This window comes from Calidris pugnax, unplaced genomic scaffold (genome assembly GCF_001431845.1).
Source record: "Calidris pugnax isolate Ruff unplaced genomic scaffold, ASM143184v1 scaffold21, whole genome shotgun sequence".
NCBI lineage: Eukaryota > Metazoa > Chordata > Aves > Charadriiformes > Scolopacidae > Calidris > Calidris pugnax.
In genome coordinates, this window is record NW_015090770.1 from 3228225 (window position 1) to 3247089 (window position 18865).

The following is an 18865-nucleotide window of genomic DNA, read 5'->3' on the forward strand; positions in this document are numbered from 1 at the left end:
TGAGAGGATTATTCCCAAGGAAGATATTTGTTCCCTTTAAGGTCTTTTGAAGTGCTTAACTTGCATAATTATTTTCTTAATCACTTTTTAAAAAAAAGTCAACATTCTTCTGTCTTAGGAAGACATTAACCTCAATAACTGTAATCATTAAACTTCATTTTGAAAAAGTCATACAACTGCAAACTTTTTGTATTGTGTTGGATGTTTGCATACTTGGTTGCTCATCTGCACACTCGCTTCTGGTGATATTGGCTCTATTAATGCCAATAAGGACTGTGGGAGCAAGCTTCCAACTGAGGAAAAGCAAAAGTTCCCATTTTTCACTTCCCCAACAATTTCCAAAATGCACATGAGATTAAAAAAATCTCAATATTTAAATTATGTATTCTTAGTTGATTTCCTTTTTACTAAAAAGTGCAAAAAAGGCTTCCAAAAACTGATCATAGACAAAGTTGTCACCCTTCAAGATCTGTGTTTCTATACCAACAAACTGGTCTTGGTACCTGCAATACCCAGATAGAGTTGGATAAGTGGCACATTATGAGGCTGGGAAAGGTCAGTAGTGGCCCTGAAGTATGGAAGCAGATGAAGGGAGCTGGAGAAAGAGCATCACAGCCATGGTGATCGTTCCAGGGGTGGAAGTTCACCAGGGAGAGGTTTGCACTATTGTGGGAGATTTGATTTCAGTACTTGCAGGCATGGCTGGGCCTGGTTTTAGTCTCAGTAGTTCCTGTAATGATAGCAGTGAAGGGCATTAGGTTCCAGCATGGCTTAGCAAGATGCCTAGGCAACTGATCGGCCCATGTGGGACTGGCATCCATGTTGGCTAATTCAGGCAAGTCTATCCTCTACAGTTATTCCTTTTCACTGTAGGACAAACCCCTGAAGCAGAGCAATGTCATGGAAAGAAAAGGGCTGTTAGCTATGGCCAGTAACTCCCTAACGAAACTCCTACCTCTTACGTTCATGATTTCATCTAATGAGCTGTGCATATATGTTTTTGCAGATAAACCAGACCCACCTGCTGGAACACCTTGCGCATCAGACATCCGGAGTTCCTCCCTCACTCTCTCATGGTACGGTTCCTCTTACGATGGTGGAAGTGCTGTGCAGTCCTACACCGTGGAGATCTGGAACTCAGTGGATAACAAATGGACAGACCTCACTACCTGCCGCAGCACCTCTTTCAACGTGCAGGACCTGCAGGCTGACCGGGAGTACAAATTCCGCGTGCGAGCTGCGAACGTGTACGGCATCAGCGAGCCCAGTCAAGAATCGGAGCTGGTAAAAGTTGGAGAGAAACAAGAAGGTTTGTTCTTAAAGGAAAAGATAAATCTAAATTCAATTAAATGATATCTTAACAGTTCCTCGGTGAGGTCAGGCAGCTGTACACACTCCTTCATGTGTGCTTCTGTGCAATGAAGGCTTGTGCTGGCTCTAATTGTGCTGAAGTCCCTTTGCAGACTTCATGTGGGTGCCTGAGCATGTAAGTTTTGCATGCACCCATTGTGGAAACTTGGCTTCAGGGATCCCAAAATCCTGCCTTGTGAAAGCAGCCATTGGACATCTGGCTTGCTGTGTGAGTGCTCTCACAGAGTTGTGTAGTTCAGTGCACAGGTAATGGGAGGTGAAACCTTTCGCACTTAAGTTAAGCATTCAGACCGTGCCCAGCTGGAAAATTATATTTGAAACATACGGATGGATTCATTAGTTTACACTGGACACACCGTGGAAAAACAAGCCATAAACACTATCCCAAATTTGCATTTGGAAAGAGTGAATGTGCTTGCTGCTAGCAATGTTTTTGATTACAGTTGCCCACACTTGTGAAAATATTTTTCAGTATCTTTTGCCTCTGTTTTGTTGTTGGATTTTTGCTTAAGATCTCAAAGGACTAATGGGAAGAAATGGCTGTAAACTGGAGGGGAGCAGATTTAGACTGGAGATTAGGAGACAGTTCTTTACTGTGAGGGTGGTGGAGCACTGGAACAGGTTGCCCAGGGAGGTGGTTGAGGCCCCATCCCTGGAGATATTCAAGGTGAGGCTCGATGAGGCCCTGGGCAACCTGGTCTAGTTGGGGGTGTCCCTGCTGACTGTGGGGAGGTCGGACTAGATGACCTTTGGAGGTCCCTTCTGGCCTGGACAATTCTATGATTCTATGATTCTATAAGAGCTAGAACATTTTAGAAATTATTCGGAAACTGGTATTAAATGTAAAACACACACAAAGATCAGCATTATTTTTCAGAAAACAGATACTGAATGCATATTTTTGTGCACACCCACATCTGCCTACTGTGCAAGCATCACTTTGATAGTCATAACACACCAAAAAGCCCAGATCAGGAATTAAGTATTTTTCCATTTTTCCTGTCCTTGAGGAGTGGATTGTGTGTTGTATCTTCCCCTCCATACTTATGTCTGCAGGGCTTTGGAGTTTTAAGGGTCTCACATAGTCCTTGTGACGTTGTCTTTGCAGCAAGGCAAAATGATAGCACAGTGCTGCGGCATCACACAACTGCATAAACCTCTCCACAGACATTTCCAAACAAAAGTAAATCATATGTCTCTTCAAGTGCTAAATTGGATGCATTCTGAGAAATTACTTTCCTCCTGATCTAAATCAAGATGCAGCTTCTCTTCAAAAGGGGAAAAATAATATTAAAATTGAAAAGGAAGCTAGATGGTATTGGCTCTTCATAATAAAATTCCCTGTGTTTGAATGCCCTCTTTCTTTAGTTGCAGGGCAAACACCTTCTAGAGTTGGGGATCTGACTCCTCCCTACATTTGTTTTTCCTAGAGCAAGCACCACTTGTGCTGGACCAAACCAAACAAGCTATTTTTCTTTTTAAGACTGAGAGTTTTCTTACACAGATTTAATACAAAAAGGCTAGAAAGTTTATGAATCATTGTGCTGCATATAAAACAAACAAACAAAAAAAAAGGTGTTTTGAGTGAAAAGAAAATGCATTCTATTTACAGAAGGGTGGGTTGTCTTGGCACTCTCGATGCCAGTCTTCTTTATTTTAATGCTGGATACCACAGCTAGTGTGGACAAAGGACAAGTCATATAAAGCGTGGTTTTTCAAGTGTGTGAATATAACTGGTGCTTTAATTAAAGGCAGTGGAAAAAGCATGTGTTCAGCACCTCTCAAAGTCAGGACTTTAAGCTGCCATCTATGTAAACAGCTGAGTAACGGGATTTTCCACTGCTGCCAGAAAGACTGATTACTGATTTTCATACTGAGGTGGCCGGTGCATATTAGCAATCTCAATGTAATCTTAGTGAAGAAAGGCATGGCTAACTTTTCGCTGTGCGTTTAAAGCAAACAGCTACTAAAATAAGATTGCAAGTCACAACCGATTAAAGTAGGCATTGCCATGTTTGAGGAAAATTTGGTACTGTTGACTCATTTCTGAGAAAGGTTTTAGCACAGCTACTCAGCGCTTACCAAGCTCAGATATGTCCCTCTTATCTAATTTAGGCTTCCACCGATGGACCAAAATGTTTCTAGTTCATGGCTTCAATATAGTGTCGCTGCCGAAGCGGGAACTGACTTCTTTGTCTAATCAGTATTTGGCAGACATTAACTACTGGCAGCGCGGCGGGGATCAGCTCCCTTACGCAGCCCTTAAAAGGGGAGGAAAATGTGATGTGCTCTGTGCAGACACGGTTTCTAGCTGGGGAAGATCTGAGGACAGCTACCCTTTGAGTGGGGAGGGCTCACTTCCCTCCCTGCTCTTCTGGTGAATCCCTGCAAACCAGCTAGTCCGTGCTGGGACGTACAAGAGCTCCAAATCCAGAAAAAAAAAAAAAAAGAGAGAGAGGGGCTTTAGTAACAGATTAAACCTACTCGATTGGCTTTGGTACCAGAATACAGATGCAGCGTTATGTGTTGGATGTGAAAAGGTGATGCCCATGCACCAGACCAGCTATCTGCTCACCCTGCATCCTCTCTTTTTGGTGTTTTCTTCTCATCCCCTGCATCTAACTCTATACTTTGAGGCACCCAACGGCATCCAGAGTACAGCATTAATGTTTCATAACATAAATCTGTTGAGACAGTGGGAATAAATCACCCGGTTAGGCTTGAGCTCTACAACAGCAAAATGCAGCTTCAGGAGCAAAAAGAAGACTTGTACAGGTCACTGTGCAACTGCCTTTGCAGTTTCTCAAGTTACTGTCAGAGCCACGGGTCTTAGGAGCAAGCCCAAGCAGTTTAAATAATATATAACAACATTCCAGCTACAGCCCCTTTCCCCTCATACCTGCAGGCAACACAGGGAACACCACACAAACTGGTGCTACTGACAATTCATGCACATGAAAATTAAGAATTAAAATCAAGACACTCAGGCCAGCTCTGACTCTGCCTCATGTCACTGAGCTTGCCAACGTCTCTGCCTGCCTTTGAGTATTCCTGCAGAACTGAGGCTCCATTTGGACCTCAATGATTTAAAAATTCAGCCATGCTCAGGAAAGCGCATGTTGTCCAAAGTTTCTAGTCATCTTGAGCCTGAAAAATTTGTCTGAATGCTTTGTGGGAAATCTTTTCATGTACAAACTGGCTTTACTTTTGGCTTTGCAATCCAAAAAATGCACGGAAAAGCTAGAAAAGGATCTGTCATTGAACCAGAAGTGTTATTAATATTTTAAATTTACTTTCTATTTCACTAAGGCATTCCTAAAGCTATTTGTTGGTTGACTTTGAGCTGATTCAGTATGCTGACATTTCCAGGAGGCAGGTATAGCAGACAACACATGAATTTCATTTATTAAGAAATGGTCACCAGATTGTGATTATGTAGTCAATAGTCATGTAGAAGCGGTGAAGAGATTTTAATTACGAAGTTAATGCACAAACTCTCTGCTTTTTGCTGCTGGGCCATAAGATCCATCAGTTGCCCCTGTTACTGTAAATGATTTCATTATTTTATATAAGTACCACATCCTATATAATAATTTGCTCATGTTTTTTTATTTTCATCATAGAACTTAAAGAGGACGAAGCGGAGCTATCTGACGATGGTAAGGAGTTCATATTTTATTCAGGACAAATGGAAGTCTGTGTTTTTAATTCATGTTTTATGGAGGCTTTAATTGTGGTCCTTATTCCTTATTTGTAGAAGGGAAAGAAACAGAGATCGAATATCGGACGGTTACTATCAACACTGAACAAAAAGTTTCAGATGTCTATAATATCGAAGAAAGACTTGGATCGTAAGTACTGTATTGTGCTTTTGAGGACGTGGAGTTTTCAGGGCTATCAGTCAATTTTAAAGATCATGCGCATTCATTCTTTGACAGTGTCTTGCACTTTCAGCATTCCAGCTGGGCTCTTCTCTTGCAGTAAAAATAGGTCTTAATATATGTTGGCCCCCACTCCATAAAGATCCTTTATTCCTATTAATCAATAATTTTAAATAGGCACTACATGCATTTCTGGCAAGGAAAATGGAGCCAACAAGTGAATAAAGCCAGAGGATTCATTTGTTGTTCAGCATTCTAAAAGCTAGCTGAAAAAAAGGTACACATTGTGCACTTGCATCTCCATTATATCCATTAGTGGTAATAAGATTATCCTGCCCACAGGCTAGAATCTCTGCTGACAGCGGTCATAATCCCAAGAGCATTAGTAGTATTGCTCAGTGAAGGTCAGTGATTAGCCTGGCTGCGTCTCTCAGCACTCAAACTCGTGGTTCTGTGAATCTCATGCCATGATAATCTTTTAGTGATTTGTGCTGCTGGTGGTGCTAAAGGCACAGGGATCCTGTCTCCTCCCATTAACAAGTATTGATAAGTGTATTGTAGAGGAAGAATTGTACGTACACGGCAATGGGAAATAATAGTTCTGAAGCCTTGAGCATTCGGGTTCTGATTTTCACCTATACCTGAGATGTCTCCTATCTGCTGCCCCTTCAGATGTGTATAACCTATAGAAAAACTGTGTGCAGAAAAACTAAATTAATGAATTTTATTAATTAAAGCCTGGTAGGAATCCATTTTTCAAACCCTCTTGTATCCCTAATTGGGATAGCAGGTTATCTATGAACGCGGTATTCATTCAAAAGTTCTTGCGGATTACTCTGCACAAACCTAGTACAAAGCAGTATCTGATATGAAGACATTTTAATTCAGAATGGAGTGGTTGTGCTGGAATATTTACTAAAATGTTGCTATTCACGATGGCCCATGTATTGCAAAAACTTTTAATGGAAATAGTTATATATTTTCAGGGGGAAATTTGGACAAGTCTTTAGGCTTGTTGAAAAGAAGAATGGAAAAGTTTGGGCAGGAAAATTTTTCAAAGCATATTCTGCTAAGGAAAAAGAAAATATAAGGGAGGAAATCAGCATCATGAACTGTCTACATCATCCAAAACTTGTCCAATGTGTAGATGCCTTTGAAGAAAAAGCCAACATCGTTATGGTCTTGGAAATGTAAGTATAAATCAGATCGCACTAACAAAGCTAATCATGTTGAAAATAATTGTCCATACAAAACAACTTACCTAGACATGGGACTGTCAAAAACTTTGGCATCCTCAGGGCCTGGATGATTTTCACATCTTGCAAGTTTTTCCAATTATTTATCCAACTGTGTAAGTGAATCTGTGTTGTTTCTCTTAAAAATCAGTGAAGATGTGTTACAGTCTTTATTGTCTAGTTTGTTTGTTTTTTAATCGAGTACATGTGGTGTTTTTCTGCAGCTCACTCTTTTATTGCCAACTTGGGAGGGGAGAGAAAAAAAGTTAGCTGCAATTTGGGCTTGCATTTAGAACCAAAAACATGTTTAAGGAGGAGAAAAAATATTATTTTTTTTCTTTAGGCTGTTCTAAACAGATACTGAAGAAGCTTATGTCAAATTTCACTTAAGCACTGATGAGTTCTCTCTTGCAGAGAATTGGATGTCAGTGCACAACAGATTGCAGGAAAGACAGATATGCTTGAGAATGCAAACATCTAGGCTACATTCTAACAAAATAGCTGAATTTCTGTGAAAAATTCACCCAGGCAAAACTATAGCACCCAAGAGGTATTTGGAACAGTTCAGTTTTCATCATGTGCTATATCAGGTTTTATATTTTTAAGAGAATTTAAAGGATTAGTCTGATGTGGTTTTCCTGCAACAACATAAATACTCTGATTGCAAAATATTTATATATAATAAAGGAGTGCTGTCTGAAAAATCTCCACAGATGAACACAGTGAATGTTCTAAATATAGATCAGTAGATGCAGAAAGATCGGTTACACTGACTGTCCCCCATTTTCTCCCCACCCCCCCCAAAAAAAAGAAACCTAATTGATGAATTAGTCTGCCCTTAATGTCAATATAGAGATTCTCCATGATGGTCCAGGTGTAGCAGTTGTAGAAGGGGATTTCTCCTTTACCTGAAAGACATTGCAGTCTTCATCCAAAGCTGTATAATTAAGTAAAGCTGAATTTGAACACAGTCTATGTTGCTGTCTTGTTCTTGCTGAGTAAGATAGCAACACTTATTCTAACCACCCAGAAACTGTTCGCCTTGAGCTACTTACTCCACACCACTGCAGGAAATAACAGAAAAGGACCCTAAAAGCAGTGCTGTAAAGCATCTCAAAGGGCTGTGACTTAAGTGTCTTTGTATTTGAAGATAGTCGATATTTACTTCCAGAAAAGAGTAGGTTCAGAGAATGTTCATGCACCAGAATTCATTATAAGAAAAGAATCTGCACAACATGGGATGGAAACTAGTGGTCAGACTTAAAAAACAATAAGAATGACCCACGTGGCCAACGTTTGCATCATACAAAACACACCTGCTTAGTGTGAATCCCATGCTTGTGGCAGGAGCAGCTGGAAAGAACATGAAATCCTGCTCCGTGCTGATGTTTTTCCCAAAAGGTTACATCAGTCACTGTTCTGCTGCCACATCTCCTTCACACACTTTCTGTTGAATGAGGAGAGGCAGGCTTTCTGCTGGCTGGAAGTGCTGAATAAGATAGAAATTGTTGAAAACAAAAGGGGCTATATGTCTATTTTGCTTGCTTGGCACTTGCCTAGATGATGTGCAACCTACTGTTGCACCAGCGTGTTTCAGAGACGGGATCTCCATTATACAACCTTGGTACTTATGTGCAAGAAGGAGCTTTTATTTTTAGATTGAGCAGTTGAGCAAGCTGGTGAGGGTAAGGGAAGGGAGCCCTACTTAGCTTGGAATGGGAAGCTGGCAGACCTAATGGAAAACAAGGAAATGTATAAAGAGTTTTGAATAGCATACGGCTTTACACTCCATTAGTTCCTCCCTGCCAACAAAGGGGGTTTACTTCTTAAAAATACCAAAAAGTGCAATCAAATTTAAAGTAGTTTTGTTAACCCCTCTAATTAGGATATTATTTTAGTCTGGGGGGGCCACTTTTCTGACTTTTGAACCCCACGCTGAGATTTCCATGGTGTCAAGTGCTGCAGGAGCAGGGGTTGTCAAAGCATCCCCCAGGCAGGCAGTAGCTCTGGAGCAGGGCTGGGCAGGGACATGCTTGTGTGACACCTTCGTGTCAGAGGAGTTGGTAGCCTCGGTGCTGTCACACGTTACCCAGCTGCCGCAGTCCCAGCGTGGCAACTGCACCTGCATTGTTGGACAGCCACTGACGGAGCCTTTCTGCTTTAGCTGCAAAGCTGGTATTTCCTTGCACATCAAAGGAGTTGTGGGAAATACCTTCAAAAATTCTTAATATCCAAGCTGTTCTCAGAGCTGTAAACAGAGTCTAAATGCGTGGATTCCAAAGAAATGGAGCTTTCCTGCCAACAGTCTTCTTTTAAACTAGATTTTAGCAGTGAGTGAAATTTAGCAGCTCCCCCTCCACTTAATAAGGAGCTGCTGATGAGGAGCACCTTTGGATTTTTCTTCCTGATATTCAACCTAAAATTTTCATTTTAAGTTTATTCCCATATATTTTTATAACTTTTCTTAACTTCACCCTGTCTCCTTTTAAATATTATCATGCCACTATTTTATATGGTTTGATTTCATATTTATAATAGATTCAGAATTTTGTGTCATTCATTTAAAATCAAACAAGCACTCTAAGAGTTCAAATAATTTGATGTATTCTTCCCTGGATACCCTTCCATCTACTATTTGCTGGGGCAAATCTCAGGCATTTCCTTTTCAAATATAGCAATGTACCTGCTCCACAATAATCATCTCAGTGGAAAAAGAATATCTGTAAAACAGTAGCACGTTGTGAATGGGACTCAGCACTGGGAGTTAAGTGCCTTTCAGTTTTTACAAACTTCAGATAGTCAGTTTATTTTGGCATAGATCAGAAGGGAGCTATTGTTTTGCAAATTAAGATTATTAAAGCAAAATTTCAGCAGTAAACTCCATTCATTTAGTGTGATTTAGCACAAGCCACTGAAGTTTTCTCTTTTTTTCTAGGGGAGATTTATTAAAATGCAGTTGAGTATTTGTCTGGGCAACTGCAGGGTAGATTCTTCTGACTGTTCCTCCATGACCAAAGCCTTATAATGTCATACTTTTTAAATGTGTATTTTGTGACTCTATATACAGGAATATATTCCTCTGTGACCATATCTAGAGAATATTGAAAAGAGGGAAGTCCAAGAAGAAATCCGACTTCACCTTCTGTGTATACGTAAAACCTAATCTGTGTTGGTTCAATTCAGCTTCCTGACCTGGCAAAAATTAAACTGGATTTGGCTCAGGATATAAATGCAAAAATATGCAGTTCAATCTGATGATGCTACTAGTGAGTCTAGAGGTCCCAGGGTAAAAACAACATGCAGATGTATTAACAGGAGTTAATTTCCAAATAATATACTAAAAAGCGGTGCTTAAGACAATGGTACGATTTCTGAAAATGTTTTCCTTTAGGGATCTGAAAATATGGCACTTTTATAGTAAAAATAAGCCATCATTATCTAGTCAAAAAACAACTGGTATTTTTTATTATTAGGATGGTTATTTGGAATTGCAGAGTGCTCCAGATATAAACATTTTGCGTGCAGATGTTTTCATAAACACCTCCACACCGGTTAATGTCTTACTGAAGTAACAAAATACTATATCCCAGCCTTATCAGAGCTGTTTATTCAACAGCTTTAGCCATATTATTGGCTTTATGTTACAGATACCTTATAATCCAATGTCACCTCGCAGTTTGTCAAGCGTATGCTATTCTTACTGTTTTCATCTTAATAGGAAACCGCAGTAGCATTTCTAATTATATACTTTCTGAAATCTTATAGCCAGAGCAACAAATGTGTCCAAAACTCCAGATGTTTCAATTTCAGTTTAGTACACGAGGGATATAATCATATATCTGACAACCTACAAACACTGCGAGGCCAGTTTTCAGTTGTGTGTTTTCTTTCTGTAACTGAGATGTGCAATTACATTTGGCAATAAGCACGGAGGCTGCAAAATATTAAGCCATATAAAGACCATGGAGCGTTTAATTTAGAACAGATTTCTAAGAGCAAAGCTGCTCTTCACCATTTGCTCCTTTCCTTATGGGTCATTCACTTGCTGCATACAAAAAAGAATTTCCCATTTTTGGATGTAAGCAGATAAATCAATTCAGTGATTTCTCAGATTAAAAATAAAAATAAAATAATAATAATAACAAAACCAACCAAACAAATAAAAAACAAAAAAACCCCACAAAACAACCCAAACCAGAACTTAAATTTTGTTTTATTAAATCTAGGTTAGAAGCGTCCCACTTTAGTTCCACACACAGTTCAATCCAGGAGATTCTACTCTGGGAAGATTAATTATTTCACATCTTAAATAAGCATAAAAATGGAATTGACCTACAAGGAGCGTGATGATAGTTCAGCTAAAAATAGCAGCACTGACAGAGTTGTGGGTTATATCTTTGTCCTGTCACAGCTATGGAGGAAATTCCCTCTGAGCTCACTTGGGTCAGTAATTTACCCTTTGAGCTTTGCATTCCAATTAACCGTATCATTTGAATTCTTCCGTCTTCAGCCTTTCTTTGTCACTCTCAATCTCTCTTCTTCCCAAATTTTTTGCCAATCTACTAGAAGTTCTGTCCTCTTTTCCTGGGACTCATCCCAGGTATTTTAGTTTTCTTTATTTCCGAATTCTGTTATCTGCACTTGGGTAGTGATGGAGCAGTGAGAGTCGGGCTGAGAGCCTGGAGCGGTGTTAGAGACACGTGCCAGCGGGGTGACGATCGCACAGCACACGAGTCAGTGCCAGCTGCAGGGGCTGCAACCTAAAGGTGGGATGTAAATCCAGCTACACCCCTACCACTGGGGTAACAGTATGAGTGTTTCACAGCCCTAACCTAGGGAAGACGTTCAGAATGGAAAAAAATCTATTGATTTATACCACACACAAGAGGCGATTCTTTCTACGTGATCTGTGTGTCTATGGAAAATGCCATCACAAAACATAGATTGCGTCCTGAAGTGACTATTGCAAGCTTGAACTATCTGTGTTTGTGTAAAGGATATAGTTTGATTACTTCCAAAATGACAGCGCTACAGAAGGTGTTTTGTTCTGTCTTTCATAGGGTTTCTGGAGGAGAACTCTTTGAACGAATCATTGATGAAGACTTTGAACTGACAGAGAGAGAGTGCATTAAATATATGAAGCAGATTTCAGAAGGAGTTCAGTACATCCATAAGCAGGGAATTGTCCACTTGGATTTGAAGCCAGAAAATATTATGTGTGTCAACAAGACCGGTACAAGTATTAAGCTCATTGACTTTGGACTTGCAAGAAGATTAGGTAATGACTTCTCTGCCTATTTCAATATGACACGGGGGAAAGGGCAGGACAAACAGTAATTCATACTTACTATTATATTCTTATATGTATAGAGTAAACATACATCTTTCCTATAAATAGTTATGGGTTTAGAAAAAATAGAAAAGGGAAAAAGAAGACATTCAAGAGTGAGAATAAGGCACCTCATCTTCACAAGGAGTTTGCAATGACGTGTATACAATCTACCTGCCTGTTTCTATGGCTGGGGTATCCCTGTAGATTACAAGGTGAAATGCACAGTAGTAGTAATGTTAACAGATATTTATGTTTGCTAAAGCAAACCATAACCCACTAACTCTCTAACTGTAAAAAATAGAACAAAATTTTGATGTTCATGAATACTACAAATCCTTTAAACTTCTGTAACAGCAGGAGTTAAGGTGTTGTTCTAGAAGACTTTCAGATATGGATAGTTATATTCAATTTACATTTCCCCATTAGCATTTCTTACCCTAAACAGCAGCATATTGTCCTGCATGTTAAGCATGGGAGAGCTTCTGTAAAGAGCACTGGGTTTGGGGGGAGGGGAGACAGTTCCATTTGACAAGCTCCTCCTCATCCTAAGCTGTTTTTAGCTGCTTCCTAGCATTCATTTTGGACTAAGCTTTCCAACTTTTTGCGGTTTGAAAGCCAAAGACCTTGAAGGGCTCTTGTCTTCATATTGCTCAGTGTTAATTCATCTCTAAAAAGCAGCTGTGTTTGTTGGTGTTGAACATCACCAGAATCACGCAGTGATCTTTTTTAATCTTGTATTTTCACAAGAGAAAGAAAATAATTCCAGGAATTAAAAGAGCTAAAATACTTTATGAGCGTGTTATACTGGGTGAACTGAGATTTGTGGCTCTTCTGCCATTAAATTGATTGGGACAATTCATACAAATTGCATCTCTATATAAAGTGGCCCACAGCTAGATTCTTAGCTGTAGTCTTTCACCTTCCCTCTTTAAACAAAATTATATTTAATACTTACTAAAAAGTAGAACAATGATTTTTGTAAGAGTAAAGCTTGGAATTACAACCTCCTGATTTTTGTTATCTGCTTACATGCTGCTCATTCGACTTCTCTTGACACTTAAGTAACAGGCTGCTGCTGCATACTCAGGACATATCATTACTCAGGAATATCATTTTACTTAAACAAACCAAAAATGGTATGTTGAATGAATAGGGGAAAAGAAATCTGTTTTTCAGATTTTCAGATGATGTTCAACTCCAAAAGGGTGTTACATGAATCTTGGTCACATGGACACTGCAAACTCAGAGATAAGGCATTTATTCCATTCATTAAAAACCAGAGATCACTGGCATTTATGTTCCTTCAGCAGTATGAAACCAATAGTTTTCTGGGAGAGTGAACTGGAACTTTTTTGTTGTTGGGGAAACAGCTGAAGTGTTAACTAAGTTCCAGTGCAGAAGTTTTTGTTATCAGAGGCAAGTGAAAGACTTCATCCCATGAAATGTCAGCTGTCAGCCTGAAAACTATACATTTACTGCAAAAGTGAGTGATTTCTCCAACAAGAGATACAATGTAACCACAGAATGGCCTTTTCATAGAAATTTCTTCCATTTTTCTGTTAATCTCGGGGCAGCACTGTGTTGCACGGCTGACACTACCTTGTGAGCCGCTACAGTCACGCTTTATTTAGTAAATCTCTAACCTGTATATAACTTTTCTTGTTGTAAAAGGATGAGAGCTATGGGCACTGATGCTGATTTGGATTTTACGATACTGTACATCCATTTGGCTTAATATGTTACTAATTCTTGCAAAGTTACAATATAGGTATTAGCTGTTTCTTTCATTAGCTGCTGACCTGAGTAACTCACTGCGTGTGGCATTTCCCTAGGAAGAGAAAGTGCCCTCCCATTCCATGCCCATAAGGCAAAAGCACTGTGTTAATCATGAAGACATTCGTAACATTTTGGCTGAGATATTTTCCAAAAGTAGAAAGCAATTTTTACTGTTTCTTTTACTTACAAAAATTGCTAAAAACATTTTTCACTAACTGTTCTCTTCTTGTCAGTTGTCTTTTGTGGTGTGTTGAGGGCACGTTCCTCCACTTATGTTCCTTTGAGCCTTGTGATTTTGAAACTGGTTGTCAAATGGTTTTGATAGACGTGGGATTGGAACCCTCGTACTATGGACCTGACCCCAACTGAGCAGAAACCACTCAATCAAGGGTCTGCTGAAGGAACAGTGGCTGATTTTGCACTTCAGCTTCTGAGATTTAGTTTTAACTTTTTGTGACTAGTGCAAACTAATGCCTCTAAATATCCAGTGTTTTGATCAGTTTTAAAGAAATTAGAATCAGCTCCTTCTGCAGTCATCTTCTGCAGCTAATTAGTTCTCTTACACTGTCAGGAAATACCAAAGCTGCAGTGGGATATTTTCCTGACCATTTTTGGTGTGCTGAGGAACACATGTAGAAAATTGTTTAAGATAAACTTCTTGAGGAGAAAAGAGAATGGTTTTTGAGTACTGTAAAGATTTTTTTTTTTTAATCAGTTGATTATACACAGTGTCGGCAACGGTTTCCAGCCAGCTTGTCAGCTTTCTATCTGAACTAAGGGATATCCAAACACAGATCCTGCTTGTGTACTAAGCTTGTAAACATCGGGGTAAAGATTTGACATATTATTGCATAGAAAAGATCTTATTCTTTTCTTTTTTTCTCTCTTTTATACACAGAAATTGCTGTATCAGTTGTTTCACAATGTATGCTTGCACTCAAGTGCTGTGTTTTCAAAAAAAAACATTTCTCTGACCTATGGGCAGCACATTTCATACAGCAGCCTTTTGCATACACAGTGCCTCCTGGTAGTTTACACAGTGCCCAGAAAAGCCTCCAAACTTGGATGTGAAAATCCCAGCCTGAGATTTGGATGATCATGATGAAGCTTTTAGAAAATAGGTTCTTTGTGACAAATTCCAGTAATTTTTCATAAGGACAGTTGGAAAAAAGTGTAGATGTTGACCTTACAAAGAAGGCAAATGGGAAGATGAGATCTTAGCCTTCCCGTTCGTGCTTGGAAAAGGAAGAGTGACCTCTCACTCCTCATTGTCACTGAGAAGAAGACATTACCTTTGGTTTAGGCTAAGTCAGTCTGGATTGGATATTAGGAAAAGGATCCTACTTTGGGGGGCAAGAAAACTCTGGTTACATGGATGTAGGGATGTTGTGGAATAGCTTTTGAATGTGCTTTTTAAGGGTAGTCAGACATCTGGCAGGAAGTTCTTGATGTTGTTGAACCTGAAGGGGATCTTTCCTGAGGCTGCTCACAGGCGTTCTTCTGTCTGTTTGTGTCTGTAGACATGGGCACTCTTTGCAGGGAGGGGTCTCTGAAAGCAGAGATAACATGTGAAAATAAGGTTTCTCATTTTCAGTGCAATTCATTTACTATCACCATATCTGCACAGAGCAAAAAAGGTTTCACAGCATTTAAAATGGGAAAATGGCACGACTGACTGTGGTAGGGCTTAAAAGTTGCCTCGAGCATGCTGTTCAATCACTAAATAAGATATTAACCCCACAAATCCTTCAGTTTTTATTTGGTAAATTGGGGATTTGCACACCTCAAAAGAGTGCTAACTTAGGTGTATGATTACTTTTTATGAAATGGCTTAACAGCTTTCATTGGAGGTAAGTTGTAGTGTGGTGTCAGTATCGGGATCAGCATTTATGTTGCAAAACTTGAGAGAGAAAGTTCTGGTAAATAAAAATATTCTGTAGAGTGTTGTGGAGGAGTAGCTTCTCTTGTAGTCTTCTCAAAGCTTTGATCTGCTGCTGTTTGAGGTTTTTTAAGCTTTTCTCTTGATTACAGAGCTGCAGATCTGTGTCCTTTAACAGGATCAGGATTGGAATCTGTTACATCTGTTTCTTTTCCCATTTGTATCTGGTTTGTTTAGATGGTAATCTCTTTGGGAGAGGGATGGTTCCTCACTATGTCATTCTGCTGTGCCCAATCTGGATGCTACTCTTGCACAAAAGATAAATGTAATGGAGTGAATCTCACTTAAGGCAAATAACTGGTTGCTCAGGCACGTGTGCAGACTTGGACAAGAGTTTCTCAACCTAAACCCAAGCCCTGCTTCAAGTCAGAAACAACTTATTTCCTGACATTTTTATACTGAATGCAAGTTTGGAGTGGCAGCTGATGATGAACCGTTTGTGGTCCCCCCTCACCAGTTAGGAGCTCCACAGGGTGTGCTTGTGGGCAAGCCTGGTTCTGAGAGCAGCCTGAAACCGAGTTTTACTGATCTGCCAGGTCCCCGGCATCGGCTGCTTTTCTTGTTGCACCACCAACCTGTGCCACTTCAAATTTCACAGACATGCAACCCGGTATTTTCTTTCCTCTTTTAACTATATATATATATATATAAGTGTAAGATTAAAATAGTTATTTCTTCTTATTATAATTTTATCACTACTGTTTCTCTTTATAGTAGAATCCTTGAGCAGACCCCTGAGGTTTGATAAATCTTAGATAATTTGTGAAAACGTCGAGTTTTTTCTAACACTGGAATCCTGAAGTCCTCTGTGCAACTGCTGAAGTGATGGAGGCTCAAACACTTTTCTACTTCAGGGCATCCAAATCTGAATTAAGCACTAAAAGTTCTCATATTTCTTAGTCTTGGTCTTGTGGAAACTCATTGCAATGGGAACCTTCTTATTTTGTGCTTTGTACAGTGGTGTGGGCTTGAGGATGCTTAGTAAATAATTCTTTATTGCTATAGATCTATCAGCTAGGAAAATAGCAGTTCAGGCCTTTTTTTTTTTTCTGATAAGTATATTTAACAAAATCACAAATATGAGGACAAAACTGATTTTCCTGTTTCTGGGGAATAATTGTTTTTAAAAATCTGCAGGCAGCAGTTAATGGCTTTCTCTTTTATTCTTGACAGAAAATGCAGGTTCTCTGAAAGTTCTCTTTGGGACACCTGAGTTTGTGGCTCCAGAAGTTATAAACTATGAACCTATTGGATATGAAACAGATATGTGGAGTATAGGAGTTATCTGCTACATTTTGTGAGTACCTTTGCTATTCTTAACACAAATCCTGACAGTTGCTGAACATACAAAATTTCCATAGGAAACTTTTGAATTCTTCTCCAATTTTCAGGCCTTTTGTATTCTAATTAGCAGCTCCAGCATGTTTAATAAAAATTCTCTGTTCTCAGAAGGGTGCAATTGGTAAACTGCAGAAATAGCAATTCTGGAAATTCAGCCGTTTAGTGCTGTACATCTTGCATCATAAACCAGCAACGCTTCATCTCATTTAAAAAGACAATGTGACAGTATTTTATTATTAACTTTAAACTATTTTTCCTTCCCAGATATTAAAGAGAAATGTTTGAGCATACACTGATAATTGAAATTTCCATTCTTTTATTCCCAAGAGAGAAAATTTTTGTGAAATTTTGAGGTCTTCTTATTCAGATTGTATCCCTCCTGGGGCAGACTGAAGTATCCCAGCATTACCATATCTGTTCACAGTGAATTTTAATTTATTACTAAGCACAAGCCACTGGGTAAATACATTTTATAAGCAGCATGGATCAAGTTCAAGAGGATGGTTATCTGCAGCTCTTGGTTATGTATTTCAGTACTTGATTTTATCTTTATATGTGGTTTGATAACACGTGATTATAAACTTCAATGGGTCTAGAGAAACATATATGGAAATAGGGTCTCCGTGCCCAGAACAGCAAGCGATCTTCCTCCAACTGTGACTTCACACATTTGATGCCACATAAACAAATGCAAAGACAAGCTCAGTTTGGAGCATGGGTCTTTCTCCCTCCCCCCAGTTTCAATAGTAAGTAAATGGCAGATCTGCTTTGCGCTCATTCTTTAAAAAGGCTTCTCTCAACACCTTACTTTCTAAAAGTCTTCTCCTCCCCGGCTACATTCCTCCTTGACATCTGGCAGTGCCCAGTTATTAGCCTCCTCTTTACTCGGTCTTTCTGTAATTCTGCTTGCCTTGTCAGCCTGTCCTTGTTCTCATACTCATTTCCAAACTAAGCAACAGCTTTTCCCTTCTTATCCTGGGCAAAAGCTACTACACCAACTCTCTTACTCCCAGAAAAGACTCTGAATATTTCTGTTATCTTCTGTTTCTTCTGTGAAGTGTGCTGCACTCTTCAAGGTCACTTTGCTCTGCCAGTTTATTTAAAGGACCTTTATTTTCCATTCACTTCCAGCATTTCTTTCCAGATCTTGAAAGCTCGTTTGGATCATCCTGTAGTTCAAATAGTGCAGACCACACACGCAGTACTCGGATGACAAATGCATTTATTTCTCTAGCTTTTGAGGCCTCCTGAGTTACCGGGCACTGCAGAGAGGTGCGGAGATCCCAGACTCCCTCTCAGCAATGGGAAACCCAACAGTTCCATCGATGCTGCATTGCCCCCTAGAGGCCTCCTAGGCATTAAGGAACAGAACATCAACCACAGTGTGACGTGCACATTTAGGGGTTTTAACGTCTTCTGCTGCCATTTGTTATCAAAGTATATGTGAGGCTCTCTGTGTTTGCAGTATAAGCAGTGACATGTCTGATAACCGAGGCAAAAATCGGTGACAGCAGTGGGGTGTGCTGCGTAGGGTACGTGCTGGAGAACACTGTCATCCGCTAAGTAGACAAGGCAAAGGGAGCAGGTGAAGCAGATGGAGACAAGGTGACATGTCTTGCCAAAGACCAGTCTGCCAGCAGTGCCAGAACTGCCTCTTCCTGGTTTCTCTGTGCCACCAGAAGCAAGATGTTTGGGTGCTGTAATGTTCAGCAGATGGGATTGGAGTGGTGTTACACAGGTCTTACAGATGACCTGAGATGCCTTGTGAAACATATTATGAAATTGCTTGTTTGCCAAGATGTCTTTAAGCTCATTTAACTCCTCATGAGGGGAAAATTACATTACCTAAATGCAACAAAAATCTTCTTTTTTGATGCATAGCTAGTAATAACTAAAAGTAATAATCAGCTTTTTTCTTTCTTGTGATAAGAATAAAGTAATAGAAGTCAGGGAAAACCTGTGAGTCATCGCTTGGACTTCCCCCCCCTTC

At 39.7% G+C, this 18865-nt stretch overlaps 1 protein-coding gene across 2 annotated transcripts in view; it reads left to right on the plus strand.

Moving 5' to 3' along the window:
• Nucleotides 1–18865, plus strand: part of MYLK (myosin light chain kinase) — a 205426-nt gene that overhangs the window by 172266 nt on the left and 14295 nt on the right. For both annotated transcript variants that reach the window (XM_014939830.1, XM_014939837.1), the window contains 6 exons: nucleotides 1007–1309; nucleotides 4995–5030; nucleotides 5129–5222; nucleotides 6239–6442; nucleotides 11548–11765; nucleotides 16708–16831. In XM_014939830.1, the coding sequence (XP_014795316.1) occupies nucleotides 1007–1309; nucleotides 4995–5030; nucleotides 5129–5222; nucleotides 6239–6442; nucleotides 11548–11765; nucleotides 16708–16831 (979 nt within the window). The remainder of the gene's footprint in view (nucleotides 1–1006; nucleotides 1310–4994; nucleotides 5031–5128; nucleotides 5223–6238; nucleotides 6443–11547; nucleotides 11766–16707; nucleotides 16832–18865) is intronic.